The following is a 21479-nucleotide window of genomic DNA, read 5'->3' as shown; positions in this document are numbered from 1 at the left end:
CCTGAAATTCAAATAAGGGACAGCCTTATTTCCCTTATTTCCAAGAAAATTAAGGGATGCCCAGAAAAATCAAATCTCAAAGTAAATACTTTATGTAACCACTTGAATGCCAGCATCCATATTCTGGGGGGAACATTAGATTTGGTGTATACAGAAACAAATTATATGAGCTGTTTGACTTGACTCAATAGAGGACACGTCTTTTCTCTCTTTTAGTTTCCAAAATAAGGGACGATTCCTTATTTCAAGGGACGGATGGCACCCCAAGCAGCAGATGTGTCCTACTTTACATCAAACGACGATTCTGAGTCCCTCTTCTCTCTCTCTGTCTCTCTTTCTCTCTTTCTCTTGTTGTAGGACTTTGATGATTTTATCTTTGCGTTCTTTGCCATCGAGATGGTGATCAAAATGGTGGCTCTGGGCATCGTGGGGAAGAAGTGCTACCTTGGAGATACATGGAACCGCTTGGACTTCTTCATAGTGGTAGCTGGGTGAGTTATGCAGAGACACACAAACATCTCTCTCTCTCTCTCCCTCTCTCTCTCTCTTTCTCTCTCTCTCTCTCTCTCTCTCTCTCTCTCTCTCTCTCTCTCTCTCTCTCTCTCTCTGACTTATTTTCTATCGATTAGTCATCCCATGGAGACTTGAATTCATGGATATGTTTTAGTCTTTGTCACATTCTTAAGCCAATAATTTGATGACTGGCAGCGGTTCCGGTAGGAGACACAAAGAGTCTCCTTTGTGTCTCCGACCGGAACCGCTGCCTGCCGGTCCGCTGGTCATCAAATATTGGCTTAGGAATGCGACAAAAACAAAAGAATATCCATGGATCCAAGTCTCTCTTTTTTGGGTGAACTATCCCTTTAAGGGAGTTTCTTGCACTTGAGGCGTACACAGCTATGGATACACACACACACAGGCACGCACGCACGCGCACACACACACACACACACACACACACACACACACACACACACACACACACACACACACACACACACACACACACACACATATGCTGGCGGACATGTGTTGTGAGTTTGCGAGACGGGCAGACTTGGAGTCAGCGTGTGGAGGGAATTCCTTCGGTGGCGTGCCCCTCCAAGCTGTGCTTATAGCGCTGTGATTACATCTCACCCCCCCAGTCTAAGCTATGAGCATCGATGTGCCGCGGTGCGTCGTTTGCTTGTTAGCGCACATGCACAAACGACACACACATGTACACGTATATCGTCGCTGTCGGGCAGAAACGTCATCATATCTCATATCTCCATATTTCAACTTTTTAAGTTTTTTTTTGTAAATGAATGCCCTGCTTCGTCATATGAGAGAGGAAATAGCCGATCTACAAGCTAACGACGCGTCCCGTATTTCCTATTTTTGCAAATAATTTTTAAACTTAAACTGATAGTGGTTAAATGTGTCTGTGGGGTTTATAAGAGTTTTGTGTCTATATAAGAACTACATTGGATCCATTTGGAACACAGGTTCTTTTTTCCATTTCCTGAAATGTAATGGTTTTGGACATACAAGGTTTCTAGGAGAGGAGTGTACATGCATTCGGCATGCGATGTCCCACGCACGCGCACGCACGCACGCACGCACGCACGCACGCACGCACGCACGCATGCACGCACGCACGCACATAATCTGATTAAACAAGTTAGTGAGCATCTCCTGCTGGCTTCTCTCTGACATTTTCATCACACTGCCTCCCCTGCTGATTTTTAATGGCATCCATAACTTCTGTTGTCCATCAGTAAAAAGCAGAGCATATTTCCTCTCACTGCTCTGTTTCTGTGTGTGTGTGTGTGTGTGTGTGTGTGTGTGTGTGTGTGTGTGTGTGTGTGTGTGTGTGTGTGTGTGTGTGTGTGTGTGTGTGTGTGTGTGTGTGTGTGTGTGTGTGTGTGTGTGTGTGTGTGAGAGAGAGAGATGTAGGCAGGCACATGTGTGTGAGTGTGTCCTTCAGCTGCAGTTGCATTTCAATTTCTGTCTCTAATAAAACACACGCATGCACGCACACACAGACACACAGACACACACACAGACACACACACACACACACACACACACACACACACACACACACACACACACACACACACACACACACACACACACACACACACACACACACACACACACACACACACACACTGTCAACGGGGTCCGAGGCTTAACAATGAATAGCATCTGTGTTCTGCCAGCGAAGGTCACTCAGATATCTTACCATCTCTGTTCTCCCTTACCCCACACACACACACACACACACACACACACACACACACACACACACACACACACACACACACAGCCTTATTCCATGCTCCCTCCTTAACTAAACCTCACGGCTGAAGAAGCCATGGAAACGTCCGATGACAACTAGGATGAAATTATCCGTACGGTGAATGGAAACCTACTGTGCTGCCTATGATTTCCCCCTTGTCACGTTACTCTCGACCCATAAGTTAATACGACTGTGTATGTTACTGCGGGCCTAGTCACGATCAGTCTGGCTACGTGAGACTACTGTGGGCCTGAAGGCCAATACATGCTCATCTTCTTTTCAGTTCAGAACTACACATTGACGTCATTCAGAACTTCTGATAGCTGGCCTTGAGAACTTTTTCTCAGAACCGATCTTGAACCCGATGTATTGGGTTCACGAACGATGAAGGACCATGTATTGGCCTTAACCCATTAACAGTATTTCGACATTGCAGTATTGATACTTTTATTTAAGTACTTGAGTACTTTTTCCACCACTGGCCTACAGACAGTTTAGTTATGTTGGGGCTAGCGTTGTTTACGTGTGTGCATGCATCTGTGTCAGTTTCTTTCTTGTCTGTTACGGTGCAAGAAAATCCGCACCTCTCCACTGTCAGGAGAGCCCCGTCCGTAATGAGACAATGGTAACCTAGGCAACGGGAGGCTGTCGGGCATGTGATATATCCTGGCAACAGTCAATACGCTCGGCGGTGGAAGGCTGTGATGAAGAAGCACTTGTTTCTTCGTCCGACCATGATTACAGCTGAGGCGCCTTTTCAGCTCGTCTGGCGCTTGCTCTCTTCCTTAATCACCTGACCGCCACGAGGCTATGCGAGGGCGAGGGTTGATAGACTGAGTGATTTGATGGTTGGTTTGCACAGGTGAAGAGAGAGAGAGAGAGAGAGAGAGAGAGAGAGAGAGAGAGAGAGAGAGAGAGAGAGAGAGAAAGAGAGAGATTGTGGTTCTCAACCTTTTCAGGCCACGACCCCCCAAAATAATCATAATTATTTGAACTGTGGACCCACCCCACCCTGACAAGCACTTGGAATTGTAGGCATTACATTTAGTTTGACTCGGTTCCACAGACAAATATTGTGAAAATAGCAGATCTACAAGCTCACACTGCCTCGCGTTGTGAGGCGCTGTGCGCTTATAGATCAGCTATTTTCAATTTCACAATTTGGCCAATGTTTGACCAGTTTTTATAGTATAGTTTGTTGATTACTTTTGATGCAGTAATACTCCTTTTTTTTAGGTATTAAAAAGGTCACTTTTGGGACCCCCCACCCCAAAAAAAAAACAATCATGTTGGGACCCCCCTGGGAATGGAGAGAATGTGGTGGTGGAGATGGAGGAAGTGAGAGAGTGGATGAACCAATGAAGCGTGTCTAGATGGAGAGGAGTGGAGTGATTGAATGAGAAGTCGGTGTGGTTGAGGAGGGGATAATAACAAAAGACTTATCTATATAAGAGGTGTGAGAAAGAGAAAGGGTTGTTGGAGGCTGGGGGGCGCGCATAGGTAAAGTTCCTGCCCACCACCGTGGAGTCTATAGGTTCACTTCACTTTTACTTCACTTTGCATTTTTTTATTTTGGTCCATCAGTTCACTATGTAAACAATATACTCCATGTGCATAAAAACAACAACAACAATAATCCATATTACTATACTTATAATACTATACTCTCTCTCATTATAATACTTATGAGAGAGAGAGAGAGAGGTGACTGAGTGCACTGACACGAAGCCAACTTCCCATCTCAGATTGGGTTTGGTGGAGCCCCAGTCAATATACCAGGGAGTCTATACAGCAGCTAGGCACTTAACAGACAGACAGACGGGACTGTATCTATACATCGATCTGTCTTCACACCTATCTCTCCTTTGAAAGGGAGAGAGAGGGAGGGGGGGGGGGGGGGGTGGTGGTATGTAGTATCTCATTGTAGAGGCCAGTCCTATAATACAAAATAAAACACATTCAATTTAAAGCAACATTACACACAGTAACATACTGCAAATACACAGATAGCTCTCTCACCCTGTCCCACCCACACCCCCATGCAGCCTTCAGCTGTTGTACAAGACAAATTGGATACAATGACCCGGGCAATACATCAGCTACGTCAGCGTAAAGAGCAATTGAGGCAGTTTGCTGTGTAAGTGTACACACATTAAATGCATTATTAAGATAAAAAAATAAAGATGTCCTGAAGCAGCAGCACAAAGAGGTCATAGATCTCAGAGAAAGAAGACTATTCCACTCATTCCAGCATTGTATTGGAATGGAATGGCCTATGTTCGATTTCTTTGAAGGGCTGAGGGTGGTGAATCTGTTTCCCACGAAAAAACGTTTTGATATAATTTCTGATTTATATCATATTAGAATTTAACCACATGAACCATGTCGTGTCCCAAACACGACTCGTTTTGAGATGTTTTCGGTAAAGAGATATTTGGTGTAGAGGGAAAAGAGGAGGAGACCAGACCACGGACAGGACCCTTTGTTTGCATGTAAAACTAAATGCAACAAAGAAACATGTAAGCTAAGACATAAACATACAATACATTATATTTATATATGAATTTTGACTCAGAAAAAAATGTGTATGTGTTAACAGAAAGAAAAGCTACATGTTCTTCAAAACATTGAATCAGACACCACGGTCTGGCCCATCAGGTCACAGACAGATTGTCCGCTGCAGTGCTGCAGCCTCATGCCATCATTACTGTTGTCATAACTCATCCCTGTACTGTATGTCTCATCCTTTGGTGTCAGAATATTAAATAGCTCTTAGGAGAAATTAGAGAGAGAGAGAAAATTAGTGAGTGAGAGAGAGAGAGACACAGACAGACAGACAGACAGACAGACAGACAGACAGACAGACAGACAGAGAGTAACCAAAGGGGGCGGGGGGAGAGAGAGAGAGAGAGAGAGAGGGAGAGGGGGGGGGGGATTGGAGGTAGCTGAGAGAAATACACAGGCAGGAAGAGCAGAGGCAACACAAGCTAATCCAGCGTGCCCTCACTTTCTCCTGGTGATTTATTGATGCCACTTCGGAGCACGTCCAGCCCTGGTCGGGGGGGGGGGGGGGGGGGCAGAGGAAGGATGCGCGTGAGTTGAGAGACACAGAGAAGAGAGAGAGAGAGAGAGAGAGAGAGAGAGACAGAGAGAGATAAAGAAAGAGCGGGAGAGATTGTGGTTATGGGGGAACGTGTGGAGGAGTTATGTGACGTCCAGGGGAGAGAGGGCGCAGCCAAGGGTAGAGTCATCTGAACAAGGAGAAACATTAAACAAACTGTCCGCTGTCGGGAGCCTTGTACAGTGTGTTTCTTTCTCTCTCTCTCTCTCTCTCGCTCTCGCTCTCGCTCTTGCTCTCTATCTCTGTCTGTCTCTGTCTCTGTCTGTCTCTGTCTCTGTCTCTGCATCTCTCCCCTCTCTCTGCCCTCTGTCCACCTGCCCCCTCTCTCCACGAGGCGACACATGTGTAGGCCTACTGTCATGTTAACTACTTTTAAAGCCTATTTTATACAGTGGCGGACAATGGTGTCGTGCCCTTTAGAAAAAGGGCCCAAACTTGCTACTCAGTCACCGGTGCCAAGTATGTGTGTGTGTGTGTGTGTGTGTGTGTGTGTGTGTGTGTGTGTGTGTGTGTGTGTGTGTGTGTGTGTCCACCACCACCCTCGTCCACCTGGTGATCTCTTCCATTAGCTTGATTATTTGCTGCTCTTTAAGTTGGTCAGATGAACGTGGCTCAGTGAATGTGTGAGCAGAATGTTTGATGAAGGGAGGAGACAAGGGAACAAAACTAAAACAAGACTACCGTATTATGTTTACTGCTGCTACTACAAAACTCTGCTCTTACACACTGCTTGGTGGCTTCTTTTCCTGGATGGTTAATTCAGTGGTTCTCAAAGTGGGGTCCGGGGACCCCCGTGGATCCTTGAGGAGGTTCCAGGGGGTCCCCATGGAAGATGTGTTCATCAACTATCGTTTTTATGTGAATTAGTATTGTTTGTTCGTCACGCCCGGGTGTGTAAAGACCTATATTGCAAATGTCATAGCCTTATTACCACCATAATCACTGTTGATCACGAAGCTTTAGGAGTGTACGCAGAAACACAGTTCTTACTACTGTAATTTTCAGATTAGGGTGACCAGACGTCCCGGTCTGAATATAGATCATTGCCTGTGCCAAGAAATATCAGCGAAATTCTCAAATGTCCCCGTTTCCAACAAACAAACCCCCAAATGTCCCAGTTTGGATGGCAGTTAAAAGAGCTCAAAAAGAATGTCAGTAAGGTAGATTAAAAACAACAAAGGATCGCCGCACACTCTAGCTTGCGATGCCAAAACTTAAGAACAGAGAACAATAAAAATGTACCAACGTTTGGGAAAAGCTGCCTTCTTCAGGGTCAGTAATCTAGATCAGCGTTTCTCAAAAAGAGTTCTATGGCACCCTTGGGTGCCATGATATATTTAGCATTTATCAATATCACTTCAGTTTAGCCACTTAGTCCTTCTGTACCTGAGGGGCACTGTACTTGATGTTTTCTTTTTCAATCTACACCAAATCTCTCAAAAAAGTTGCTGATCTACAAGCACTAGATCTGCTATTTTTGGTGAATGTTCCTCCCAGAATAGGGATGCTTGGTTTCAAGTGGTTAAAGGTCTAGTATAAAGTATAAAGTATAAAGCACGCACGCACACGATAATGAGGAGCCGCCTGCAGCTAGTGTATCCATTTCAGCTATTAAGGATAGCTTATTAGATTGATTGTAGCTAATTATACCAGTTTGTAATTACATTTTTAATTGTGTGAAGTTAAGAGTACAGTAAACCTTCCCCATTTTTCTCATCTTGTTTTTTGATAGACTAATAAATGGTCATGAGAAGAACGTGCACGATGAACGTGTGAGAACCTGTGTCCCCGTTAGACATTTTGAAAATCTGGACACCCTGATTCAGTGAGTGAGTGAGAAAGAGAGAGAGAGACAGAGAAAGAGAGAGAGAGAGAGAGAAAGAGAGAGCGAGAAAGAGAGAGAGCGAGAGAAAGAAAGGAAACGGGCGCTAGGGTGGCACAGGGCAGGGTTTAAAACCCACCATGGTGCATCCAGCTTCTTTGTCACTGCATGTAGATCCTATGGGCTGGGGCGGCACGTGTCAGCGGGGAGTGTTGGGCGGGAGGAGTAGGACGGAGGGGCTACGTCCTCCCGGTGGGGGCACCTCACTGCCAGGTGAGTCAGCAGCAGTGACAACACACAAAAATGTATGTGGGGAAAGGAATGAATTGTGGAGAAATAGCAACACACTCTCATTCCCCAGATGGCCTATCGTGACATCTTGGGACCAATGTGACCAAACGTCAACCCAAGACGTAAAAGGTTGACGGGTCCGCTAAAAAAACAGTTAAAACGATAGAGGCGCGCCACCTAAAGCGGACTTCAGCCACCGCCGAGTGAGCCGTCAGGCCGAGCGAGTCGTTGTGCCGAGCGTTGCAAAGTCTTCTTCAGCCGATTCAGTGCCGTTTGAGTTATGTTTCGATAGCCGATAGGGACATAATTGTAACTCATATTCCCCCTAGTCATGTGCCGTCGCGGGCACCCACTGCCAGTCGAACGTTTGACTTCTTGGGACGTCACCCGTCTTGGGAGTGAGAATGCGTTAAAGGGGTAAAAAAAGAAATAGCAAGAAAAAGCGAAAGAAAGAAAGATAGCAACCTTCTGGAATGTACCGTGCTTGCAGGAAAAGTAGCTGACTGTCATTTCTGTCATATATCAGCAACTGGAGATGAAAAAGACTCTCCATCTGTTCTCAGTCACTTCTTCTTCTTCTCCCCATAAGTTCCTCCTGACAGACCCACGCTTTCTTTAGCGCTGTCACTCCTGTCGATAGGTCTTCACCACGCGGTGACTAGATGTGTTGGTGTGTATGTAAGCATCTCACCCTGCACTGCTAATGACTGTGATAGCAGGCAGGATAAAAGTGCAGGGAACACCCAAAGGCCCGCATCTGTGGCGCACCGGGCTATCTATCATTCTGTCTGTCTCCTCTCCTCTCCTCTCCTCTCCTCTCCTCTCCTCTCCTCTCCTCTCCTCTCCTCTCCTCTCCTCTCCTCTCCACACACACGCACACACTCACAAATGCAGACAGAGATATCTGTCAATAAATCATTCCTTCGACGAAGGAGTAACGGGTGTGCGGCAGCTCGCCTTGCCTCTGAAGTAGAAGTCAACAGACTGGGTAGCAACAGCTGACAACAACAGGAATATCAAACAGTCTAACTGGTTAGTTTAGAGAGAGAGAGAGAGAGAGAGAGAGAGAGAGAGAGAGAGAGAGAGAGAGAGAGAGAGATGCCTGCACTGCACTGTCCGCACTGAGTCATTTTCAGTACATACAAACAGAGCTTGTATATCTGCTATTTTTGAATAGCCAACGCAAAAATCTTTCCCGGTTTTAAAGGGTTAAATACATTTGAAAAATGTGCTGCTATTTGTCCCAAAGGTTTTATACTAAGTGAATGCTAAAACATTGAAATGCGGCTGTTTGTTTCAAAAGATTATCCCAAGCTAACCTTTCCTGTGTGGGTGTATAACTATTTCTGACAGCAAACGCACAATTCTTAGGGTTTTGTAAGATTTTCTCTAAGTTGCCAATGTAACACAGCACTGTTTACACATTTCTTTAGTCCCATTTAATTGTACATAGATTGTGTTGTCTTGATTGTTTTGTAACGCTTTTGGTTTGGCAATATAAACATATGTTTTCTCCTGCCAATAAAGCCCCTTTGAATTGAATTTGAATTGCGAGAGAGAGAGAGAGAGAGAGAGAGAGAGAGAGAGAGAGAGAGAGAGAGAGAGAGAGAGAGAGAGAGAGAGAGAGAGAGAGAGAGAGAGAGAGAGAGAGAGAGAGAGAGAGAGAGAGAGAGAGAGAGAGAGAGAGAGAGAGAATGCATAGAGAGAAAGATAACAGAGAGAGAGATAACAGAAAATGATGGAGAATTGCGTAATAATCCGACGGGGATACATTAGTGAGGACCGTTTAGCTGCGGCGAGATCTACCCACCAGTGTTGAGCACAACATCCGATCCAAGTGTTGCGTAGGCGAACGACAGACCCTTCAGGCTTTAAAACGAAGTGTTCATTTTTGTGTTATTTTTAAAAATGCATATTTTCTCCCTTGTTAATCTTGGCTCCCAGCTGAGCACTGACCGAGGCGTGCACAGTAGTAGCGCCAAGGACAGAGGCCATGACCATAGGTCACGTCTGTCATGCTGCTATTGGAGGAAACCAGCTGGGGCGCGGTGACCTTTCGCCGTCTGGCCGCCCTAGTGAAGCCAGGGGACACTCGGCTGGACATGCACACACTGCAAGAATACTGAGTATTGATTTAACCCCTTACGGGGACTGTGTTTATAATGTCAGTCAGTGTATTTAACACACACACACACACACACACACACACACACACACACACACACACACACACACACATAGAGAGACATAGAGACACGGTTCCTTTGATAAACACACACACACACACACACACACACACACACACACACACACACACACACACACACACACACACACACACACACACACACACACACACACACACACACACACACACACACAGTCAGAGAGACATAGAGAGAGTCTTCAGTCAGAGAAACACAGAGAGACATAGTGAGATATAGAGAGATATAGAGAGATATAGAGAGACACAGAAACTTAGAGAGACACAGACAGACGTAGGAAGAGACAGAGAGGGAGAGGGAGAGAAGATAGATGTAGAGAGAGAGGTGAGGTAAGGACAAGATGGGTCAAACAACTGACACTGTCCTGCATTCCTGTCCTGCCTCTCATATTTTTCCTATTATAGCTCTATCTGGGTGGCATGGTGCGTCTTGTGTGTGTGTGTGTGTGTGTGTGTGTGTGTGTGTGTGTGTGTGTGTGTGTGTGTGTGTGTGTGTGTGTGTGTGTGTGTGTGTGTGTGTGTGTGTGTGTGTGTGTGTGGCACATGAAGGACGCCATGCGTACACCTACTCCAACATTTCTTCCCACACAAAGCCCACGGTTCCTTTGATAAACACACACACACACACACACACACACACACACACACACACACACACACACACACACACACACACACACACACACACACACACACACACACACACACACACACACACACACACACACACACACACACACACCCTGATACGAGAGGACAAGGCAAAAAAACAAGTTGGCTGCATGCCTGGATGAGTGTGTCTTTGTAGTTGTGTGGTTCGGTTTTTAATACGACTGCGTGCGGACGTGCGCGCGCGCGCGTGTGTGTGTGTGTGTGTGTTTCTTGATACGACAAATGTAAATCTGATAGCATTTCTCGAGTGAATTTGTCCTTGCGAGCGAGGGGTTTATCTATGTCAACGAGCGCCCGCCGACTATGTGTGCGAGCGTACAAATGGAACCAAATGGACCCTGTCTGTCGTGTCGGGTCCATTTGGTTCCATGTGTACGCTCTCCAGAGTTAAAGGAAACACTCAGGCTTTGGCAGTGCACATGTGGCTTGCTTTCATGCTGCAGAGTGTGTGTGTGTGTGTGTGTGTGTGTGTGTGTGTGTGTGTGTATGTGTGTGTGTGTGTGTGTGTGTGTGTGTGTGTGTGCGTGTGTGTGTGCGTGTGTGTGTGTGTGTGTGTGTGTGTGTGTGTGTAAGAGCGCAACACCATCCGTCTCTCCACCTGGCTCCCCGTTTGTGAATTCTCCTCACGCTAACTCCCTGTGAAGGTTGGGTCTACCCCCGTGCATCCCCGGATCGCTCCGATTTGCTGCATTCCTACTCTATTCTCTCCCCCACCCGCACCCTCTGTCCTTTCAGTTCAGGAGAGGATTGTAGCGTTGAATGCACACTAAAATCCCCAATGTTTAACCACTTAAACCCTCTTATTCTTAGGGAAACCCAGACCTGAGTTGCAACTGTACTCGAATCGCCTTTTCCCCTCCATCTACACCAAATTTCTTCGCCAAAAATAGCCGATCTTCAAGCTCCGATGGGCTAATGTCTCCCCCGGAATATGGATGCTGGGGTTCAGATGGTTAATTTATCCATTTATAACTAACCACAAATGTACATTTGTATACTCTCAGAGTTAAATCAACACTGAAATCTGTGTTGAAAAAAAAGACAGTGCCAATGTCAAAATATTGGCATCGCCTGTGGCAAAATAGGAACAACAAAATAAATTTACTTCCTGTGACTTTTCATCGTTTGTTTGACACAGTTCATTTATCCTCCTTTATTTCTTTGCCCCCCCCCCCCCCTCCCCTTCAGATGGAAGGGAGATGGGTCCGTTTACAGTTTACACCAAGCATGCCTTCATCTGGCTCCCATCAGAGCTAGCTAGCCATTGGGCTGGCGCATACGTTAGCCTTTTGTTTTAGCATAAGATCCCGCGCTGAAAATAGGATTTTTGCTCGTTGATGCAGATAAACCCCACTCGCAGAGGACAAACACACTCGAGAAATGCTATCAGGTTTTATTATAGATTAGATTTTCAAGTTTAACCACTTACTGTAACCCCTCTGGTCTTAGAGAAACGGACTTGAGTTACAACTGTACTCGGACCGCTTTTTTCCTTCTACAGCAGGGGTCTTCAACGTTTTTCAGGCCAAGGACCCCTTAGCTGAGAGAGAGATGAAGCAGGGACCCCCACTACATATTGGATTAATGTTAAATGTCTGTTTTCAGACATTTTACCACTTAAACCTTCAATACTTTGTAAACTTGACCTATGGCTTGGTACTTGGTCTGCTTTTTTGCACCAAATCTCTTCGCCGAAAATAACCGATTTTGTAGATCAGCTAATTTCGCAGATGTCCCCCCCAGAATAGGGATGCTAGTGTTCAAGTGGTTAATGTAAAAATAAAAAAAGATTTGGTGGCCCTCCTGCAGTATCTCTGAGGGGTCCCGGACCCCCTGTCGAAGACCCCTGGTCTACACCAAATGCCTTTGCCCAAAATAGCCGATTTTGAGCTTGTATATCTGCTATTTTCGGGGAATGCTCCACCCAGAATAGGCATGCTGTTCTAGTCATGTTCTGGTGGTTAAAAGAAAGAAGGGTTCTGTAGAACCTGATTCCCCCATCGAGTTTCTCATAACAATGTCTACCTCTCTTCTGAGACGCTGCCTTGTTCAGAATGGTGTATGGTAAATGTTTAATGCTCTCTGCAGCAGGCATTGCAGCACATTGCTCAGACCGTGCTGCTGCTTCACGGGGCTGAGAGGAGAAGCAGCTCCACCACAACATCTAGAGCTCTTCGTGATGGGAGGGCAACTCTGTACTCTTCTGCTAACTGTTTACCCATTCAACTGATCACTTCTGCCCGGCAGCCATCTGTCTGCCCTCAGCTGTGTGTGTGTGTGTGTGTGTGTGTGTGTGTGTGTGTGTGTGTGTGTGTGTGTGTGTGTGTGTGTGTGTGTGTGTGTGTGTGTGTGTGTGTGTGTGTGTGTGTGTGTGTGTGTGTGTGTGTGTGTGTGTGTGTTTCCGACAAACAATACTTCCTTTGGGGGAAGCAAACGCACAGAGGCTGGTATCACCACCTGTGCAGGGACGACCCTGGGCCTAAGAGGAAACACACTGGGGCATACACACACACACACACACACACACACACACACACACACACACACACACACACACACACACACACACACACACACACGCACGTGCGCACACGCTTCTTGCGCCAAAAAGCGTACACAGGTATGCACGCGCAGACACACCAGCGGACATGTGTTGAGAGTTTGTAAGACAGGCAGTCTTGGAGTCGGTGTGAGGAGGGAATTCCTTCATTCGCGTGCCCCTCCAAGCTGCACATGTGCACAGCATCTGCTTAACACACGCACCCAGAGAGAGAGAGAGAGAGAAAAGGGGAGAGAGACAGAGAGAGAGAGAGAGAGAAATGCAGAGTATGAAAGAGAGAGAACGAGAGACAGAATGACAAAGGGAAATCGTCGACAAAATCACCAAGACACACGGAAAGCATTTTTTTATTTGTTGCAGTGCTTGTGCGTTCCAGCGTGTTCCTCTCAAGGGTTATAGCTGTTTCACATGTACAGCCTCTAAGCAGTTAACCACTTGAAGCCCAGCGTCCATATTTCGGGGGGGGAACATTAGTATTATACAGTATTATAGTATTATACCGTTGTTGTAACTCAAGTCCAATTCTCAAAGACTACTGGGGTCTAAGCCAGTGGTTCTCAACTAGTGGTACGGGGACCACCAGTGGTCCTTGAGGGGGTTCCAGGTGGACCTTTATAGATCTTTAACTCTTGAAAGTGAAAAATGAAAAATGGTTTCATTTTACGCTATCAAGAGTTAAATTATTGTTAAACACCTGCATTGCTTAATTAAAGAATTGTTATTTTGATCAACGTTTGCCTGTTATCTCTCCTATTGGTGCCAACATCAATACAGCATGGAATTGTGGACAAAATTGTATCTAACAATAACAAAATATTCTAAGTCTTGGGGTCTGAGAGGCTTAATCTCATCAAATGGTGGTCCGTGGCTCAAATGCCTAACAAATAATGGACCTTGATATGAAAAAGGTTGAAAAGAAAATCACTGGTCTAAGCTGTTCAGTCATACAGTCATTCCACTGAGAAAGGCTGCTGAAGTGTCCTCCGTCTCAAGGTTAAGTGAGTCAGAATGATCTGGCACTGGCCTTTTGTTTGCACTGTGAAGTCCTCCTCCTCATTGACAAGTGATTCACTCTCTATTGATCTCTCAGGGGAAGGAGCTTGCTGCTCCTTTGAGGTTCTGCAGTCTGTGTGTGTGTGAGGCCATAATGTCGTGACGATATTGGAAAAGACCCTGAAGAACCTACATGGATCCAATGTAGTTATTATTTAGTCACAAGCTCTTGCTTATACTTGTCATTGGTTCAGTTTTTATAAAAGCCCACAGACACATTTAACCACTTTGACCATCACTTCATCAAAAAATCCAATCTCTACAGTCTCACAATGCGTTGCATCGTGACATGTTGTGAGCTTGTAGATCGGTTATTTTTGCTACCTTTGTGTGTAGTTAGTGTAGAATGACGAAGTATGGCATTCATTTAAGAAGAAAATATGGAGATGCAAGGTTTCTGCCCGACAGCAACGATGTGCCTCTGAACTTGTGAGATCGATGTTGCAACATTGCGTGTGTGTGAGTGTGTGTGTGTGTGTGTGTGTGTGTGTGTGTGTGTGTGTGTGTGTGTGTGTGTGTGTGTGTGCATGCGCAGAAGCAGCTTTTCAATCAAGCCCTGCAGTCCAGTAGGCTTTTTTTTTCATTTATCAAAGCAACATGTTTGCCAAGGCAAACTCATTGCCTTCTCCAGTAAAGACAACTTCAACAAACTGACACGCAGGGGAACAAGCATTGTTTCATAAGTAAATTAATTGTGTGTTGCCCAGTGAGAGAGTACAGTAGGAGAATTAGTATTGCATACACAGTGTAAAGGAGTACAGAAAAAGCATTTGCATTTCATATACTGTACAACCGGCCGAAATGTCCAGAGGGATATTATGTGCTTGCATTTTGCGGTCGTTCTGAAAGTGTTTACTTTGTAGTATGGCAGGTATTCACACATACTCTGTTTCTCTTTTGCTCCCCTCCTTCTCTCCCTCTCTCTTTCTCTCTCTCTCTCTCTCTCTCTCTCCCTCCCTCTCTCTCTCTCCAATACAGAATGCTGGAGTACTCCCTCAACCTGCAGAATGTCAGCTTCACGGCCGTGCGGACGGTGCGAGTGCTCAGGCCACTGAGGGCCATCAACAGAGTGCCAAGTGAGTGACGCTGTTTCCCCACTGTGTCCGACCTTCAGACCCGTCCACATAGAGCTCAGCTGCACAAACAAATCCTGAAGTGTTAATTTAAGTCTGAAAGCGTGAAAATAGACCCAGTGGACCCATTTTACCATGTAGACCTTAATCCTTGACTTGTGCAAAAATCCTCATATCCATACTTCTGGTTCTCATTCCCACCCTCCATCTGGGGAGACTTGTTTTCACCCGTCGTGACATTTCGGCGAATGCATTTCACCACCTGGTAGAACAGGCTTATTGTCTGCTTATTATCTGTTTTAGCACACACACACACACTCAAGCCACCAACCGACGCGTGACAATGAAAATGCAAAGTGGCTTCTATCTTCCAACTTCTTCCCTCCGTCGACGACATGCAGCGGAACGTCTGGCGGGTCTAAACGATAGTCGGGATTCTAATGTGGCAAATTGGGTCAGATGGATCAGGTCCTGGTATTAATCGTCCAGTTGACTGTGGATTGGATTCCTCTCTATATAGGTCAGGGACAAGGCCATCCCCACTTAGCATTCCTCTCAGTCTCACTACTGTGGCTTTCCCAAGCCAGCCAGCCAGCCAGCCAGCCAGCCAGCCAGCGCAGCCAGCTTTGGAGTCCGACAGATTTATATGTGATTTTCTCCCTCGCTGGCTTTTATTAAAGGACCACACTTTTGTAGTCACGCGCGTGCACGACCGCTTACGCTCATTCATTCCGATGCAGGAAAAAAAACTCACAAATCTCTCGCCCCCTCTCGCGGACATCTTTCATCTTGCCCTCCTTGAGACCACCTCTTCTGTCTTATACAAAACGCACACACGCACACACACCTGTGCTCATCACCTAGAAGTTGCACATTACCCTCCCGCCCTCACATACCATTTCCTCCATTAGTCTCCATTAGTCTTTCAACAGCGTGGATTCAATTACCAAAGAACACATTAATGTTCCGTACACCCTGAACTCCTCAATGTTAGTTTATCCATTTGTAACTCAGATGGTGTACAAAATATAACCAAATGGACTCTACGGGTGCATTTGGTTACATTTTGTACACCATCTGAGTTAAATTAACACTAGGGATTTCACAGTGTGTGTGTATTCCCAGACAGCAACAGTGTTTCACCTTGATCCACCCGTCGTGACGAGCATTCGTTGCTACGGCCCCCAAATGCTGTCATTATCTCCCCTCTATTGCTCACATGGGACCAGACTGGAGAGATTAGGGCAGGAGGAGCGATGATTCTCTTTCTGTGTGGCTGTGTGCGCGAGTGTGTGTGTGTGTGTGTGTGTGTGTGTGTGTGTGTGTGTGTGTGTGTGTGTGTGTGTGTGTGTGTGTTTGTGTGTGTGTGTGTGTGTGTGTGTGTGTGTGTGTGTGTGTGTGTGTGACATTGCCGGTGTGTACCGCAGGTGGGTGACTGGGACATCAACCCCCCCCCCCCCCCCCCCCACCCTCCAGTCCCCAAGCCACTCCTGTAAACAAACTCCCTTGTCAATCAAACTGACAGCCACCCCCCCCCCCCCCCCCCCCGCCCCCAATTCACAACACACACACACACACACACACACACACGCTAGCTCATTATTAGGTATTCTAGTGTGCCATTCCTCTGCTTAATCACAGGGCTAATAGTTGCATTAATTTAGGGATGATCATGATTTGCTCTGGTGCTGGTACGAAAATGTCTTCTGAAAGGGGGGGGGGGGGGGCTCTTCCTCTTCTTCCTCTTCCTCCTCCTCCTTGAATCATTCCTCTCACATCTCTGGCAGCCTAATCAAAGCCGGTGGAGAAGCATCGCAAGGCGAAAAACTACCGGCATTCATCATGTCCCACACCCTGTCCATCTACAGGGACTGCAGCACGGCCCGTTTATTGGAATTTGGAAAAGTATTTTGGAGGGCTATTTTGAGGACATTTATTAGTGCCTGTGTGTCTGTGTGGAGCTTTGTGGCCCTGTTACGTGTTCGAGGCCCACCCCCACTTAATGCGGCGGCCATTCGTGTTAAGGGGTCAGATGGGTGGGCCTTGTGCATTTTCAGAGCATGTTTATTTTAATAGTCAATTAATCGATTATGTTCTAGTTTGGATCAATGGAGTTAACATAGTATACTTTAAGTTCCTTTTTATGACAACAACATTTTCAAGGTTTTAAAGAAACAAATACCATGATTTTCTGTATTCTTTTATATTAATGTTATATTATCATTATAATCTTAGTATTTTGGGGCCCACTTGCAATATTCTCACGGCCCGCCACTGGGCCCCCGCCCACAGGTTGGGAATAGCTGTCGTACAGTCTTTTTCACTGCTTCCTATACCTGTTGAATGAGTGAGAAACATAAGCAAGGTGGGATTTTTTTTTAATAGGGCTTTAGTGGTTAATATCATCATTTGGCCGTATATCGCACAACATAGACCATTTTGCTCTTAGTTGCTTGTCGTTCAGAGATCGTGGTTGTTATACGTTTGTTTATTAGTTATTGCAACTTAAGTGAATGATTGAGTTGATGTCAGCGTAACATAACAGCACTAGTGTTCATAAGTCATGGACAGCCAAGGAATTCTGTTCGTAACTCAATCTAAACAATGGGGTCTAATAATGCCGTGGCTTCCCTGTCAATAAGCTAAACATTCTGGCCATTTAGCATGCATGCTGAATGGGTACTACAGGCATAATGGTGACGTCTTGGGTTCGAATACGGCTCATGTCACGTTTCAGCCACTCCTTTTAGTCATTGTCTTCCCTGTCTCTCTTCTCTCTCTCTCTCTCTCTCTCTCTCTCTCTCTCTCTCTCTCTCTCTCTCTCTCTCTCTCTCTCCTAGTTTCCACGCTTCAACACATTAAAATCCTCTATTAGCTTAGCCATTTGTAACTCAGAGAGGGTATAAATATGGGTCCATTTAGTTACATTTGTACTGTTTGTTTTTGGCCAGGCTCATTCGCTGATTTCTCTTGATTTCTCGTCTGTCCAGTACTGTCAATATTGTGTCTTGTCTCCTGCTGGCTCTGTGGCCGACGTTGCTCTCGCTGTCCCCTGTCACTCTCATTTTTGTTTACTCCCTTCTCAGCTCTCTGTCCCTCTCTCTCTGTATCTCTCTTTCTCTCTTTCTAACTCTCTCCCTCCCTCTCTCTCTTCCCCTCTTGTCTCTCATGTCCTCCTTTTTTAAATCTTTTTTACTGCACAACAGAAACACTCACGCACACACGTGCGTGGGTGGGTGGGCACACATATACGTACATATATGCATATACGTACGTGTGTGTGCACTACACACACACGCACGCACGCACGCACGCACGCACGCACGCACGCACGCACGCACGCACGCACGCACGCACGCACGCACGCACGCACGCACGCACGCACGCACGCACGCACGCACGCACGCACGCACGCACGCACACACACACACACACACACACACACACACACACACACACACACACACACACACACACACACACACACACACACACACACACACACACACACACACACATGAATGAACACACTTTTCCCAGCAGCGTGTTCCCGTCCCGGGGTTGAGCGTTGGATTGATGAGTCGACACAGCAGGTGACATTTCACATCCCTCTGACCTCACCCTGCCACCACTCACTGTCTCACACCTACATTCACATCCATTGCCCATGCCCAGAGGGCTGTGCCAGCCTTGACGTGTGTGTGTGTGTGTGTATGTGTGTGTGGGAGGGGGGGGTGCAGATGAGATCAGTTCTGACATGGCCCGTGTGTTAAGCTGGATAGCTTAACACACACAGCGCAACTGTGATGTTTTCTGAGCTCTCTGAGCTCGGTATACGTTATATTAAGCCCTTTAATGTTCTTTAGTGAGCTCCTGTACTGGGTCCCTAGAGAGGTCAGAGGCCATGATTCATTTGACATCTTGCTCATACTATACTAGTATCTTTGACCCAGAGATGACGTTTTTATGTCAGGTGGCGGATGGTATCGTACATGTGTGTGTGTGTGTGTGTGTGTGTGTGTGTGTGTGTGTGTGTGTGTGTATGTGCGTGTGCGCATGCGTGTGTGTGTGTGTGTGTGTGCGTGTGTGCGTGTGTGTGTACACACAGTATGTCTAACGACTATTTGCATATGCATTTACAGAATGCATATTTGTACTGTGTGTGCATGTATATGCTGTGTATGTCTGTACTGTATTTCTGTGTGATTGTGTACAGTATCTGTACTTGCACGCTATGTCTATATACGACCAAACAAACATTCTGCAGCCAGTGGATGCTTAGTGTCAACATCTGAAAGCCACTTTGACCAGTTACCAAGTAGATGTTTAAGGACAAAGAAAAAAATGGTGCCTCCAAATACGGGCCACCAAATAATAGTTACCTGCTGAAGTGCTTGGTCGAGTGGGCCAGCAACATCCACAGTCAAAACTGACACATGAATCAAAGTTACCTAAGTGAGGAAGAGAATAAACCTCAGTGATGACAACAGAGCAGGATATGCTGGGCCTCAGTGCTCATAAATCTCACCCTGCCGCCATAAGTAAGCTGCAGCCAAGCGAGGCAACAATGATTGATACAGCTAGTAGCGTAAGCGCACGAGTCGATAAGTGATTACACACCGGACATATATAGGCCAATGATCTATCCCTCCATCGCCACGCTCACTGTCGTCTTAATGAGACCATGCCCAGAATAGGCTTCCCGTCTTACTCATTGTTTAGCCATGAAGTCCTATTTGGAATTGCGTACGGTGCACTCAGTGAAGACCGGCACCCACTTGGTCAACTTCAATACACACACACACACACACACACACACACACACACACACACACACACACACACACACACACACACACACACACATCAGGGAGACACGCTTACGTGCTACCAAACGGGCATTAGCGAGATGGAACGATTCATCCGGTTCTCCATGCTTTGTTGGGCCTGCTGTTTGTAATTCAGACGCTGTCTTGTACTTCCGCCAGATAAGCCTGAAAGGTTAACGGAGACAACAACAACAACAGCGACCTTCTCGCTCCCTATCTGCTTATACTTTCCTCCTTCAGCATGGCGTGCCAAGCCTCAGTACTGTAATTAAACTGCTCACGAGGACGTCCTACCCTCTATTTATCTCTAAAGCCAGGCTGGCGCACGAGGAGCGGAATGTCAGTGTATTGCCTAATATTGGAAAAATAATTGGCCACTTACATTAGCAGACAAAGCTCTCGCCATCCTAGTAATATCAGCTTGCCTGTGGGTGGAATCGGTCCTATTCTTCCATTTCCGCTTTGTGCCACCAGCGTTTTCAGTCAGAATATTTTAGAAAGAATCTCAGTTAATATTAACCTGGAGGCAACAGGGTTTTTTATAATCACATTATTATTGCAGTTATTATAAGAACTAATGTAGATTAATGTGTTTTACCTATTCTCAGAGTCTGGGGCCTGCCTCTTAGGAAATCAAATTACAATTACAGTTTCCACTTCAGTTTGGATGGTATTAAAAGCAGAGCTATAATCACAATTCTGTCATACAGATTTATTAGAAAAACATCAGTGCATAACAATATGAATTTAGATCCTTTTGAGAGGTTATACTCATATAAATGCCCCAATATGGTATTTCTCCCGTCCCAATGGTATTTATTTATTCATTAAATGTTTTCAAGGTGTACTAAGGGGGCGATCACTCCGACACTCATCGCTAGAAATGTGTTGCCAGCAAAACATTGTATATATGATGTAACTAGTCTTTCCAGGCAACAGAGATGAAAGCAACGGGTCAATAATCATTAAGGCAGGTGTTTTCTTAGGTACAGGCACAATGATGGTTTCTTTAACCACTTTGCCCTACATACTTTTGTGACCAAATGTCTTTGTGGAAAATAGCCGATCTACAAGCTCACACCATGTTGGGTGGTGAGCTTGTACATCGTCTATTTGTGCTAAATGTTCGCCACAGAATAGGGACGCTGGAGTTCATGTGGTTACAACACAATGGAACCGCACACAATGACACGTACAGGTTAAAAATATCAGTGTAAACCTGAACTATGAGCGTCTTGAGGAGATGGGAAGGAATGCCGTCTGGACCAGTGGTGCTATGAGACTGGGCCCAGTATGCAAATATGGGGCAGGTTTATCACCAGAGGGATTTATTTTAATTCGCCCCTTGGAAATGCAGGTTCCACACAGAGATTCCAGACTAATATCTACGCAGTGATATTAGATATTAGCATTTGCCATGCCAGGCTAAGATTTGTAGTCCACTGTTCAATGTGGGGTTTGACTAAATCAGTGGTCAAACATTTTGATGTTTTATATCAAGGACCACTAAATTGATTTGTACTTGAAATGTCTTGTGCCAGGGGCAC

At 45.9% G+C, this 21479-nt stretch overlaps 1 protein-coding gene across 4 annotated transcripts in view; it reads left to right on the top strand.

Annotated features, from left to right (window-relative positions):
- Positions 1 to 21479, top strand: part of cacna1g (calcium channel, voltage-dependent, T type, alpha 1G subunit) — a gene marked incomplete at its 5' end in the record, with an annotated part of 167363 nt that overhangs the window by 14254 nt on the left and 131630 nt on the right. For all 4 annotated transcript variants that reach the window (XM_084077512.1, XM_084077509.1, XM_084077510.1 and 1 more), the window contains 2 exons: positions 358 to 491; positions 15009 to 15106. In XM_084077512.1, coding sequence (XP_083933638.1) covers positions 358 to 491; positions 15009 to 15106 — 232 coding nt within the window. The remainder of the gene's footprint in view (positions 1 to 357; positions 492 to 15008; positions 15107 to 21479) is intronic.

This window comes from Gymnoscopelus microlampas (assembly GCF_963454915.1).
Source record: "Gymnoscopelus microlampas genome assembly, chromosome: 14".
In the NCBI taxonomy this organism is placed as follows: Eukaryota; Metazoa; Chordata; class Actinopteri; order Myctophiformes; family Myctophidae; genus Gymnoscopelus; species Gymnoscopelus microlampas.
This window is presented reverse-complemented; position numbering and strand designations above follow the sequence as displayed.